The sequence below is a fragment of the Equus asinus genome, chromosome 3 (genome assembly GCF_041296235.1).
Source record: "Equus asinus isolate D_3611 breed Donkey chromosome 3, EquAss-T2T_v2, whole genome shotgun sequence".
Classification (NCBI taxonomy): Eukaryota; Metazoa; Chordata; class Mammalia; order Perissodactyla; family Equidae; genus Equus; species Equus asinus.
In genome coordinates this window covers 106,543,749-106,557,057 of record NC_091792.1, presented here as the reverse complement: position 1 = coordinate 106,557,057, position 13,309 = coordinate 106,543,749, and the positions used below count along the sequence as shown (strand labels likewise).

Here is a 13,309-nt window from a genome sequence, read left to right as displayed (position 1 = left end):
AGTTCTCTGAATAAATACAGGGGACGAGTTACAATTAAAAATAATAAGACTCTACTGAGCCAGCGTCCTTGCATGCAATATGAGTGTGTGGGCTAATTGTAGGAGCAGAGTTTGGTTTTTTTTTTTCCCCTCATTTTGCTTCACTTTGATTGGTGGATTGGCACTTTAAATAAAGGTTTCAGCTCTTCCCTGCATGAGAGATACAGAACGAGTCCCAGGTACAGTCCAGAAAAAATTTTAATCTTCTTTTCTTAGAACTATCTTGGTTGGCATCACCAGGCCCTGAGAGCACAGTGCATGCCAGCATTGAAGGTAAAATGTGATTTTATGATTTCCATGTGATTCCTGTAAGTTCTTTTTTTGTATCTCCAGGAAGCCTTTATAAAGGGGATTTATCTTCATTTGTCACCAGAAGTTCAATAATAGCTTATTGTAACCATTAGCATGTTCCAGAGAAGACATACCTAGTACCCTTTCAGCTAAGGAAAAAAGGACTTACCTATAGACATTTTTTTTTTCTATCTGTGATTATTAGTGACAGTGCCTAATTTAGAGTAGTATTAGAAGATGAGCAAATCTCTTGACTAGTCAGATTTCCATTGATGTAAGAGCAAAGAGCCTTTTGAACTTATAGAGTGAATTTAAAGAGATAATTCATTTTAGAAAGAGAAAAATGAATTTTGAGACATATTTTTCACTAATATCAAAGGAAACTAAAATATTCAGTTCATTCTTATTTTAAAAAGATGTTTCTGCATGGTTATCTGGGTAACCTAAACATAGAATGATCTACCCCATATATCTGCAAATAAACATTTGTTATGAAACGATTACTGGTTGTGTCACATTTCAAATGCATTTCAAAATTTATTCTGGAGGTAAACGAAATATGGAATCCTGTGAATGATACTTAATAGATTGGAATTTTACATAGCAGATAGGATTTTAAAATTCATCATTCATTTTACGAAATGAAACACAGCATTTAAAGAATATGCGGGAGGTTGCTCCTACTTGTTCATTCAGGTTGAAGCTCAGTAAAAGAAGTACTTACATTCTTTTAAATTGTTTGTCAATTCATTTTGAAAACTAGTAAATGCATGTTTAGCAACACTTAGTTTCTGGTTTTGTTTTTGTTTTTTGAAGCTGATTGTTTTGGACCAGTTTTTAGCCATTCCAAAAGAAAAATTTTATCTGATTTAATTCCTCACCCCAACTCTGTTTCAGATCCCGCTTTTCAAAATGAAGGACTTGGTACTGATCCTGTGCCTCCTGGAAATGGGTTCTGCGGTGCCGGTAAGTCAGAGTCTTCTAGACGTTCCCTGGAAGAGACATTGTTGGACATCAAACAACACTGAAGGATGCGAGCTGAGAGTCCATGCATGGATTCATTTGAATTAATCCAGTGGTATAGTACCTACTGAATCAAAAGTCATAGCTGCCCAGACACCAGTCCTTACCATCCAAAAGCAACGTCAAACATATACTTTTCTATTCAAAAAGATATTTAAAATATTCCAAAGACAACTGCTAAGTCTTATTCCATTCATTCAAACTTGAAAGGCTTATGTGGTCTCTACAATGCCATGGCCACAATTTTATTAACTACTTGCTACCATTATGAAATGGAAAGAGAAAATTTCTCCAAAAAAATAAAGTACATTTTCTTCTCCATTTTTAAAAGAACAACATTAGCTAAATTACCATGGTTACAAAACTGAGCTAAGTGTTCTATTTGAAACTAGTAGCTAACCAACAAATTTGCCTTATGGAAGAGATATTATATAAGATATAAGATATATAAGATATCTTATATATATAATATAATAATATTATAATATAATATATATAATAATATAATATATAATAATATATAAATATATAAATAATAATAAGATATATGTATATAAGATATCTTATATAAGATCTCATATAAGATATAAGAGACTGAGAACTGAAGTTTCTTAAATCAAAACATGTCATGGCAGTGGGACTAATTGTACATTACAGTCCTGTACCTGGTCCACTCTGTCATAAATTGAAATGATCTCACAGGAATACAATCCTTTGAGCACTGACGTACTGCAGCCACTAATGTGTGATTCTGTTTTCATGAAGACCTTATTCAGCTGCTATATGCATTTGTCAAATATTGACTGAGCACCTGCCATGTACCCAGCAGTGTGCTGGCCATTGGAGATACGAAGGTAAATATGACATGCTCTCTCGTCTTGAATTCTCAAATCCAGTGGCCTCAAATGAACTTTAAATATTTTTTTAAGAAAAAAGTTTAGCTACTTGGGTTTCTTAAAGTCAAATGTTTTGGAGAAAGGGGATAGAAACTGATTACAATGATGAAAACTTCATCTCTATGAATAAAAGGAGTTTTTATTTCATTATTCAACACGCATTTTAAATGGAAGAAAAATCGAAGCTGCCATGCTAGTTTATCTTTGTATGATACTGACCTCAAGATCAGCCTCAGCCATTCACCACCAGTCTAATACCTTGACACTCTTGGAACATGTACAGGCCCACACTTGTGTAAGTCAGGTCACTCTGAGGAACAGGGCAATTGCTTAGGATTACCGATTGACTGCTTGCCAAATCAGATGTTCTGCTTTTACTTTGGCATGGGAAATGTATTCCCTGTCTATTTATATTCCTGTAAATATTATTCTTTAATTCATGACTTGGAGCAGATAGAAAGCAAAGTATACTTCATCATGTAGTTGAAACTGTCCAAGATACCTTATTTGTGTACTGGCCATGGGAGGAAAGAATACTGCTCTCACAGTCCCCTCAAATTCTGAACAATCTGCTCACCACACACACACACACACACACACACACACACACACGAATGCATGCACACCACTCTTCCTGAATATACAGCTAATCTTTTTCTCTTATTTGGAGTATTTGATACACACTTATAACTTCTTTCCCTCTATCCGTTTCCAAAACTAAATTATTTGGAGAAATTTGCACCATGACTCAGAGGGTGGAATTTTCATGTATAAAAAAGTAGGAGAAGTGGAGGTAGATAACATATGCTCAGAAAAATATTCCTGAACTTCTTACTCATAAAGGAAAAAGAATCCTAGTACATTTAGTTGAGACTCCATAAATATTGTGGGTAAATAAAGGAAGGAAGGCATTAAAACCCCTTGCCCGTAGATAGTAAGAAGATCTAAAGAACCAAAGACTCTCAAAACTCAATTTACTGTAATTCCTATTCTGCCATTCTGGTTTTTTTTCTCTCTGGTATTTGTGTACATTAATAAAGATTAGTTTAGAAAAGAAACTATCTTACACTTTAAAAACCTGGTTGTAAGTACAGCTACTCTTTTAACAAATGAACACATTAAGTATAATAGTACTTGGTATTAGAAGGAAAAAAATACCTTTGACATGATCACAAAAATATAAACACAGATCAACAGGTTTATACATAAAATAATCTTTCACTAAGGATGATGGAGGATTTTTTGAGGCCCTTTGAATGGGAGGCAAGTTAGGATTTGCACACGGTTTTGCTGAACGCCATGATCCTACACCACATTCCATAAACCAGAAGCATGTAGGTATGTCAAATACGCAAGAAAATTGAGCTCAAGTTTGCTTTTCTATGCGGTAATTTTTTAAGAATATCAAATACTCTTAGTTTTCTATTTTGTTACTTTATTTTACTTCTCATTTGTTTTCAATGTAACTTTCAAGCTAAATCAAATTTTGCTTTTAAAAGCAAAAAGCATGGGGCCTGCCCAGTGGTGCAGCAGTTAAGTTCGCACCTTCCACTTCAGCGGACATGGCACCTCTTGGCACACCATGCTGTGGTAGGCGTCCCACATATAGAGTGGAGGAAGATGGGCACAGGTGTTAGCTCAGGACCAGTCTTCCTCGGCGAAAGGAGGAGGATTGGCAGCAGTTAGCTCAGGGCTAATCTTCCTCAAAAAAAAAAACCAAAGAGCATTAAGATGCAGACAAAAGGTAGATGATTTTGTGGAAGCAAAATTATTAAATATTATAGTAATACCCCAAACAATTTAAATTCTCCTTCATTCTGCCCAAAAGCTCAAGTCAGTTGGGTAACAAACCATTGTGGTGGCCCCTCAGCTGGCCCTCATGTAGTAGGGTGGCTTTCTATGTCCAGTGTGTAAGGAAGTTTCTCACCAAAAACAACTCAAAATTATTCTTATTTCCATTTAGGCGTTTCCTCGGCAGCCTGGGATACCAGGCATGGCTAGTTTGAGCCTTGAGGTATGTATTGTCAGAGTATTTACACATAATCTTTGTATTGGTATGTTCCTGCTAAGAGAGAAATATGATGGGCTGTTTCTCGGTTTTCCTCGTCAGAAGTCAGTGGCTGTCCCCCTGTGCAGTTTTAGAGAAATTTATGAGACATCTTAGAGCTTCATCTTCCAATTTTACTGCAATTTTAAACTCTCAGGTGTTTTAGTCTTTAGAGTGTCACCTGTATATGAATCAAAACAATACTAATATTTAATATCTAATATATATTATATATACATTAATATAATTACCACGTTAATATAATTACGTTTAGTAAAACGCATTGTTCTGAAGTCACAAATGGTTTATACTTAGTTCCTTCTCCTTATAGTATCTTATATGATGAAGTTCCCATGAAGAAAATTCACCTTACAAAATGCAATTGTTGAAAAGAACTGTAAATAGCGTTAAAATTGTGCTGTGTACCTGCTGCACAGCCTGTTTGTCTTGTTGCAGTTCCCATAACTAGTATATACTGTTTAGAAAATCCCAGCAAAATAGAAATGTTTGACCATATCAGTAGAATATACTGACAGTTATGAGTAGAAAAATATTTCTGAGATTACAAGTTTTTCGAAAGACCTTGCAAAATTTATTCCTATCGTAACAATCTGAGGGCAATCAATACCTATATGGGCTAGATGTTTATCTCACATGGAGGCTTACTTCACCAAGTTATTTTCTTCTCACTTTCTGGCTTAAACTCAATTCAAAGCACCTCACCGCATTAACAGTGAAATTGACTTTCTGTTGAACTGGCAGCATTCTTTACCATCTATCCAGGTGCTTACCATTTTCCCCAATGTTTTCTCATATTTATTATTTTGAGGGCTTTTTTATTTTGGAAGGAGGTGGGGGCTGTTGTTTTGTTTTGTTTGCCTGTTTTTTTCAAATTCTTCTTTGGATTGGATTTATAAAAGGCAAAGCAAGTTAAATGGGGAAAAAAAGAGTCAATGAAAATGTCCTTGTGATTACATTGTGATGTCAGTTGAATGAGCTATTTTCCCAGGTTTCAATATGACTTCCACTTAAATGATACTTTTTCTCTCTTTTAATTAATCGTAAAAAGCAAGCTATGTTAATATCAATAATAACAATAATGGCAGAGTCACATTTAACACTTCCACTTTTCAGTGATCATTTGTGTCTGCTTTTATTTTATGCAAACTGACCCACCCCAAACTTTGTGCTAATAATACCATATGTTGAGAAATCAGTTGTGTCGTACAGAAAAGGAACATATGTGGCAAACACTAACCCACTTTTTTTTCTTATAGACAATGAGACAGTTGGGAAGTTTGCAGGGATTAAACATGCTCTCTCAGGTAACCTTATTTTCAAATATTTTTTATTGCAAATATTAATGGTGGTGGTGGTAGTGACTTTAGCGGCAACACCGTCATTCATAAAATTTGTTTGTGAATAGACAATATCCTAAATACTGGAAGGACAAATAAGTAATTGAGATAACCTAAAACAAAATAAGATCCTGGCATGGCTAAATTAAAACAATACTGAATTTTCTTTAGCAAGAAAAATATATCATTTTTTGTGTTATCAGTTTTATACAGCCCAAAATATGAGTGCTTAAAAAGCTAAATCTCAAACAAGTTTATGGGAATATTGCAGTCTGGCTCCGAATGGAATGTAAGTCTGTCGGAAGACAGCATTTACCTATCCATATTAAATTAACCAATATCACTCTTACTTTTGCTATCTCTACTCTTTCGATGGATTTCTTAGAAAATGAAAACCAAGTTTAAGCCAACTGAAATATAAGCATACCTTCTTTTCGCTCCATGTCTTTAGTATTCAAGATTCGGCTATGGGAAATCATTTAATTCTTTGTGGATGAATGGTCTCCTGCCGCCACCTTCCTCTTTCCCATGGATGAGACCAAGAGAACATGAAACTCAACAGGTAGGTTAACTGCATCAATGTGTTTGAAACCTCAAACTTTAAAATATTCTCCTACTTGCCTTCTCTAAGTTGTCATACACTAGCCACAGGCAGGTAATAGTAATGAACAAAAAATTATCCAAATACCAATAAATCAACACCTATAATTGTTTTTAGTACTTAGGAAAATTTATAATAAAACAGTCCAAATTTCCAACCCATTTGTATATCTATTTCAAATAGGAAGATATGGGCTCCAAAATATGAGACCTATGTTAAAGATATGAGCAATAAAAATAGATAAACTATCCTCAGAATGGAAGCAGACTATATCCTAGACTATTTTTATTTTAGTCTTGACTCCCTAAAAAAAAGGACATTTAAGGTGATGCCAGAATCCTGGTTAAAACGGGATGAACCCCACAGCAGACAATAAATACATCAATCATTTAACCATTATTTATTAGGTACCTAATAAATATATAAACTAAATTGTAGATTGGGGGTGAAAGTAAAGACATTGAAGAATGGCTTCAAGGCTCACGAAATTTCAGGTCTAATTGGAAGATAAGACAAGACAACACATTACAAGGTGCTAAATAGTGAGGTGTTAGTAAAGAACATAGTTGCTTTAACAGGAACTTTTGATTCCAGATGGCCTTCCACAGCAAGTAGCATTACTCAGCAAGCCACATTTAGCAGGACAGTAAATTATGTCAATGGGGACTCTTTCTCCACTTGATTGTTTCCAAAATGGACTCTGTGATGCAGGAATTTGATTGGCATTTTATTTAATTACTCTTTCTCCTTTCACTCACTCAAAAAATATATTATCTATCATGTGCCAGGCACTTGTTAGGAGCTTTATTAAGTCCTGGGGCTATAAACATTAATAAGACATATTATTCTCTCTCAGTTGACTGGGGGACAAAGATTTATAACAAATAATTGTAATCCAGTGAGAAAGTAGTGAAACACAGAAGCAACTATCGGCAGCCAGAAGAGGAAACAACTCATTCTACCAGGAAGTCCACATAGCTTTCCATCTTCATGAGCAGAGGTTGTCCCAGAGGAAGTAAGGGAGGCAGACAGGCACCAGACTGCCTCAAATAACGTTGACTTTTAGTAAATCGCTGCTTCCTATGTAAACACAGCTTCATGACAAGTCCTCTAGACTCTCTTCCAAGTAGAAAGCTCCCCAAGCCCTTTTGCTTTAGAAATTCTAGACCCCACAGTTCAGCGAGCCAGCGCTTCCTGACGCTCCTTTCAAATTTCTCTGCAGTATGAATATTCTTTGCCTGTGCATCCCCCACCTCTCCCATCGCAGCCATCCCTGCAGCCTCAACAGCCAGGACAGAAAGCTTTCCTCCAGCCCACCATTGTAACCTCAGGGATCCAGGACACCATCCAGAAGGGAGGACATCAGCCTCCGGTTTACCAGAGACAGCCGCCCTTGCAGCAGTCAGAGGGGCCAATGGTTCAACAGCAGGTGGCACCATCAGATAAGCCACCAAAGGCCGAGGTAATTTCTTTCCCTGAAGTCAGACCAGGATCACCCACTAACTTAATGAAAGAAATCCCATCTGCAGAGCACATTTAAATAATCAGAGCTTTGGGGCAAAATGCAGAAAAATACAAATATGTTTCTAGGCAGTTGACATATGTAGAACATAAATATCTATTCTTGTCCTTTGCCACCTGAGACAGGGTACGGATTCTAAAAGATCCTGTGCCTGTAAAACTTGGTCTCATAGTTGCAAAGGATGAAAGGCTTCAGAGGAAATAGGACAGCCCAGAGAAGTCCAGGCTTCCTATCATCAGGATCTTTTTCAGTGTTGGAAGGACTGAGATGAGTGAGTGATCCCTCAGCACTGAAAGTACTAGTCTGCATTATTATTTCTCTATCTGGTGGTAGAGAAGACAATTACCCAAAACTATCTTGTAATAATGTAGAGCAAAGAGCAATGGATAGGAAAGGAAGGTACCATGTAACTGGTATGTTGTAGGCATTTAACATTCCCCCATATCATCCTGACTACAATATTATAGGGATATTATGATCCTTTTTAAGAAGGAGAAGGCAGACTTTGCGAGATTATACAATTTTCCCAGTATTACACAAAAACTAAGTGGCAGAGCCAGGATTCAAACCATCCTGGCATGCTCCAATTCCAAAACTCCTTACTTTCGACTCTGCAAGACAAAGCAAATTCATGACAGACATGCCCCATCTCCCTGCCCTTGCACTTGAGTCATGTCAATGAAAGGGTTGTACCCCCCAAAACTAAATGAAAGGAAAAATAGTGAAACTCATTTGAGATTGTTTTATCATAATCATAAGTCAGGTGAATGCGTGCAATTCAATTTGTCTATTTTTAGTAATTATTCAGTAATTTTAATATTTATCTGTGATGCAGCTAAAAGAAATGGATCTTCCTGGTCCACAGGGTCCACAAGTAAGTACAGATCTCAATGAGACAATTTTGTTTTATCATACAATAAATTAAGTGAGTGTGTTCAGCTCACTTTGTCTATTTTTAGTAATTGTTCGGTAATCTTGATATTTATCTGTGATGCAGCTAACAGAAATGGATTTTCCTGGTCCACAGGGTCCACAAGTAAGTATAGATCTCAATGAGACACTTTTATCATAATCATAAATAAGGTGAATGTGTGAAGTTCGCTTTGTCTATTTTTAGTAATGGTTCAGTAATTTTAATATTTATCTGTGATGCAGCTAACAGAAATGGATTTTCCTGGTCCACAAGGTCCACAAGTAAGTATAGATCTCAATGAGACACTTTTTTGTTTTATCATACCATAAATTAAGTGTGTTCAGCTCATTTTGTCGATTTTTTGTAATTGTTCAGTAATTTTAATATTTATCTGTGATGCAGGTAACAGAAATGGATTTTCCTGGTCCACAGGATCCACAAGTAAGTACAGATCTCAATGAGACAGTTTTGTTTTATCATAATCATAAATAAGGTGAATGTGTTCAGTTCACTGTGTCTATTTTTAGTAATCGTTCAGTAATTTTGATATTTATCTGTGATACAGCTAAGAGAAATGGATTTTCCTGGTCCACAGGATCCACAAGTAAGTACAGATCTCAATGAGATACTTTTGTTTTATCATAATCATAAATAAGGTGAGTGTGTTCAGTTCAATTTGTCTATTTTTAGTAATGGTTCAGTAATTTTGATATTTATCTTTCATGCAGCTAACAGAAATGGATTTTCCTGGTCCACAAGGTCCACAAGTAAGTACAGATCTCAATGAGACAGTTTTGTTTTATCATAATCATAAATAAGGTGAATGTGTTCAGTTCACTGTCTATTTTTAGTAATCGTTCAGTAATCTTGACATTTATCTGTGATGCAGCTAACAGAAATGGATTTTCCTGGTCCACAAGGTCCACAAGTAAGTACAGATCTCAATGAGACACTTTCTTGGGCAAAAGTGTCTCTATACTTCAAGAAAGAAGAGTAAAAATTTTAAATTGCCCCATTTATCCGTGAATATAAAGTATAATGGGTTCCTTTGTTTTCTAAAATATTAAATATTTATTTGCCACACTAATCCCTCTAAAAATGTGCTTCATAGAACTCTTAGAAATGTCTGTACTGGGAGGTTTGCCTGTGTTATAGCAAATATGAATTACTTATTCTGTTTTCTACCACTTAAAGATGTTCCCAATAGCCCGTTTGATAGCTCGGGGACCAATGCCACCAAATAAACAAGCTCCAGTAAGTTTTTTTTTTTAATACCACTTCTCTGTTTGTAATTTACTTAAAAGTTCTTCCCTCAGAAAATGCATTTTGTGGTGACTATTATATTTATATTTAGCTTTATCCAGGATTATTTTACCTGACCTATGGAGCAAATCAATTGGTAAGTCTGTAGCCTATAAAAAGTATCATTTTTAATTAAATGTTATCTTAAGAGCTAAAATTATAAAATCCAGGCCTCACACAATAGATTCCATATTCTCTGAATGACTAAACTAGTGATTGAAATGGCAAGGAGGTACACCTCCTATTTGGATAATTCTGGCTAGACTCACACATCCACACACACAAAATGGTATTAAAGAAAAGGTAAATTGTCCATCTGAATTATCCAAATTGGCTACATTTCTTCAGTGATGACATCTCTCCACTTTACTCTGCCTCGGGACACAGCATTAGTATTAGGGCTTAAGGAAAAACTAAACAATTTTTAAGCTTGTCTCGAGTAGCTACAAGGATAATAGGAGTCAGCTGGTTCATCATATGATGCAGAGTTTCTTTTCGAACAGAACACTCCTGGCAGACTTGGCATCATGAGCTCAGAGGAAATGGCAGTGAGTAACGTCTTCAAACTCTTATTAAAATGGTGGCCGGGGGGAGCAGTCACAGATGACTGGCTGCAAGAGGCACTAGCCATGAACGTGGCCAAATACACAGCACAGCTTTCAAACTGTCCCACTCCAACACCAAAAGCTTGATTCTGAAGCAGCATGCAAAGATTTCATCATGTTCCCCTTACACTCATTTCTAACTGGTGACCATTCTTGCACATAGGGTTTTGCCCCAGTTTTTGAATGGGAACAGAGGTGAAACCTGTCTTGAAAAGCCATCATCACTGAATGGCAAGCACTTCAAATCGAAAAAGAAATACATGGTTCATAGAGTCCCTGTTTCTTCTCAGACCATTTAACTCTTCAAAACAATAAATTCAACAGCATCGCAAATCATTTAGCCCTCAAAATTGAGAGACAAAAAAGAAAATTAATGAAGTTTAAAATTTGGTTATTGCCAAATTCAAAGTACATTAATAAGTATAATCTTCTTCTGTTATCATTATCCATGCATATTAAAACTTTAAAATCTGAGAGCAATAAACTCACACAATTTGACTTTTTCTTCAGAAATTTCTACGTTACATCTGTTAGAGCACAAAGCAAAGCAAAACCATACTGAATTAACAAATCATCATCAACTACAGATCCTATCAAATTAATAAATACACACGCTATCACAGAAAGAGAACTCACATCTCAACTTTACTGAGTGCCCTCTGTGAGTGAGACACATAGATATTATGGAGGCAAGATAAATAAGATGAAGTTCCTGTTCTCGAGGAGTTTACAGTCTAATCAATGGAAAAGATAGATACAAGGGCAGATAATGTCAAAATCATGTGATAAAAGTATCAGAGCTCTAAGAGAGGAGGAAAAGAGGGGCTGATAGCCTAGTCCAGGGGTTCACAGCGCCATCCCTGGAGGATGTGATGGAAAGAGCTAGAGTGGAGAGCCAGGAGAAGGTCAGGGGCAAGAGTCCTGTAGCTATGTACCAGACACAGCTGGTTGAAAATTCAAGTCAGTGTTTACATCATCTTATCATTTTAATTAATTTATTCATATTCTGCCTTATTCTCAAATGATTTTGCTATAGCTTTTGAAAAACACACAATAAATGTGACCAAAAAATTGAAGAGAAGATCTTAAAAGAGTTAAAATTGTGGGAAAAGGAGAATACAGATATGCAAGTTACAGAGCCCTGCACACCTGCTGTAAATAACCCAAGATTTGGTTCTGAAGTTTTTGGCAGCAAAGGGAAAAAGGAAACATGGTCAGTTCTAGAATTCTAACTGTCCACAGAAGGAAGCTATTCCACCTACTCCAGAGAAATCAAGCTTCTTTTTCTTATATATATTCTAAAAGAAAGAAAGAAAAAGAAGAAAAATCTTACATGGGCTCCATTTATTTGGGGGATACTGAGAAATGATATTGACAAAGTCATCCAAAACGTCTCTCAACAAACTCAGGAATGGATCAGTTCTTGTTTCTTTGTTTTATGATGGTATTACCCATTTCGGCTGCTTATTGTTTTCTCAAAATTAAATTCAAAATACCTTTCACCTGTAGACCTGGATCTGCCCTGCTTCCCTGCTTCTCTCCTTCCTACTCTTTCAGCCAGGCATGGCAAAGGGTCTCCATCTCCCTTTCACAGAAGTGGACTTGCCCCACCCAGAAAAGCCTCTTTTCAAGGGAGAGGCAGAATCCTCTCCCTTGTATTTCAAAGCTAGTTTAGTGAGAAATGTGCTTACACAAAGTTATCAGCCTGTTCCCTATCAGTTTTTTATGGTTTCTCGGTGAATCCGACCAGGTAGCATTGCATGGTATAGTTGATAGTATGTGATAATGGCATCTTTGGTAAATGGTTTCTTCCAGGGAGGCAGAGGAGGCCCCATGGCCTATGGAGCCATGTTCCCAGGATTTGGAGGCATGAGGTCCAGCCTTAGAGGGATGCCCCCCAATCCAGCCATGGGCGGGGACTTTACTCTGGAATTTGACTCTCCAGTCGCTGCAACCAAAGGCCCTGAGAAAGGAGAAGGAGGTCCACAAGGCTCCCCCGCGAAGGAGGCTGACGAGGCCAATCCGGAAAACCAGGCTCTCCTTTCAGAGATTGCATCTGGTCCCCTCGGAGGGCTTCTTGCTCTTCCCAAAGGCAGTGTTCCCAACCTGGCAAGGGGCCCTGCCGGGCAGAGCAGGGGACCCCCCAGGGTCACCCCAGCAGCTGCTGACCCACTAATGACACCTGGACTAGCTGAGGCTTACGAGACCTACGGTGCTGATGTGACCACACCGCTGGATTTCGAGGAAGAAACGACCACAGATACCACAGTGACCCCAGAGAGTCCTCAGACATCGATGCCAGGAAACGAGGCAGAGCAGCCCCAGATGGTGCATGATGCATGGCGTTTCCAAGAGCCCTGAGAGCCTTGCAGTATCAGCTACTTTCTGTGTGCACAAGCTCCCCAGCTTTGTCCCCATAGTATATCTTTTTGCTAAAACACTGATTACCCTTCTACATCAAAGGCATTAAAAATGCTAAGCATATATTAATAAATATAAGTGGCTAGAAATAGTGTAGGTCCCCTTCTTGCTTTCATTCTCTTATTAAAATAAAATGTGTCGACTATCTCTGTGATTTAGAAATACTATTAATAACATCAGAGCAAGTCTAAGGGTCTGTGCGTTTGACAGTCACTGTTTCTTGGCTGTCTTAGGCATAATAGAGTTTCTCCTACTAGCATGACACTGTTATATCCAGGAAATGTGACATTG

General features: G+C 37.1%; 1 protein-coding gene across 1 annotated transcript; it reads left to right on the top strand.

Annotated features, from left to right (window-relative positions):
• Positions 1 to 297: 297 nt before the first annotated feature.
• Positions 298 to 13,104, top strand: AMBN (ameloblastin). The gene is made up of 11 exons (XM_014847269.3): positions 298 to 312; positions 1,228 to 1,296; positions 4,213 to 4,263; positions 5,574 to 5,621; positions 6,106 to 6,216; positions 7,478 to 7,717; positions 9,256 to 9,294; positions 9,885 to 9,944; positions 10,045 to 10,089; positions 10,496 to 10,540; positions 12,413 to 13,104. The coding sequence occupies exons 1-11, from the start codon at positions 298 to 300 to the stop codon at positions 12,956 to 12,958; spliced, it is 1,269 nt and encodes a 422-aa protein (XP_014702755.1). The 3' UTR covers positions 12,959 to 13,104.
• The last annotated feature ends 205 nt before the right edge of the window (positions 13,105 to 13,309 follow it).